Source organism: Hibiscus syriacus, unplaced genomic scaffold, assembly GCF_006381635.1.
Source record: "Hibiscus syriacus cultivar Baekdansim isolate YM2019G1 unplaced genomic scaffold, ASM638163v2 tig00110847_pilon, whole genome shotgun sequence".
Taxonomy (NCBI): Eukaryota; Viridiplantae; Streptophyta; class Magnoliopsida; order Malvales; family Malvaceae; genus Hibiscus; species Hibiscus syriacus.
Window position 1 is genome coordinate 1306676 of NW_024062888.1, and position 816 is coordinate 1307491.

Sequence of the window (816 nt, forward strand, 5' to 3'; positions counted from 1 at the left end):
TAGGCTAAGATATACGTGTTGGTACAATCACTATGTCTAATGAACAACGAGGTATTTGCACAAGAACGCGTTATTTACATCCACTTGTCTTAGACTCCAACCATTGCGAGCAACAATTGTCCATGAACACCTCTTCATTTAGTTCGCCATTCAAAAACGCGTTATTTACATCCACTTGTCTTAGACTCCAACCATTGCGAGCAGCAATTGTCAACACAACATTCACTGTTGACATTTTTACAACAGGGGAACGTTCTTGAAAATCCTTACCAGGCACTTGTGAGAATCCTTTAGCAACAAGTCTGGCTTTATATTTTTGTATCGAGCCATCAACATTACGCTTGACTCGAAATAGCCACCTACAGTTCTTCCTTCTGGTAGACGGACAACCGACCATGTATTATTCCTCTGAAGTGCTTCATATTCAGCAAGCACAGCAGCCTTCCACAACGGATCCTTGAAGGCTTCATGAATATTTTGAGGTTCAACCTCACTCATATCGCTACTATTCTGGCACGCAGATTCACCACTGATAGTTGAGGAGTACAGCTTGGGTTTGAACACTCCATTTTTGCTGCGTGTAACCATGTGATGGCGTGTCACTGGTTGTAATATCTAATGCTGATCGTGACCACTTTGACCACTATCGCTAGATGCTCCATTAGCCTGGTTCAACACCGCGGTACTTGTCTCATTTGAACTTTGTTGTTCAGCCACATTCTCATCTCGCTGTTCAACGTCATCTACAACATTTTCTCCTGACACCACAGGCTATATATCTACTTCATGACTAGCATCTTCAGGTAGATTCATACT

At 42.4% G+C, this 816-nt stretch overlaps 1 protein-coding gene across 1 annotated transcript; it reads right to left on the reverse strand.

Annotated features, from left to right (window-relative positions):
- Positions 1-237: 237 nt before the first annotated feature.
- LOC120143374 (uncharacterized mitochondrial protein AtMg00820-like) lies at positions 238-588 on the reverse strand. The gene has a single exon (XM_039157710.1). It carries the CDS (start codon positions 586-588, stop codon positions 238-240), a length of 351 nt encoding a protein of 116 aa, XP_039013641.1.
- Between the last annotated feature and the right edge of the window lie 228 nt (positions 589-816).

What these genes read in the sequence shown, in the direction of transcription:
- LOC120143374 (XM_039157710.1), bottom strand. Translation starts at nt 588, where the DNA reads ATGGTTACACGCAGCAAAAATGGAGTGTTCAAACCCAAGCTGTACTCC.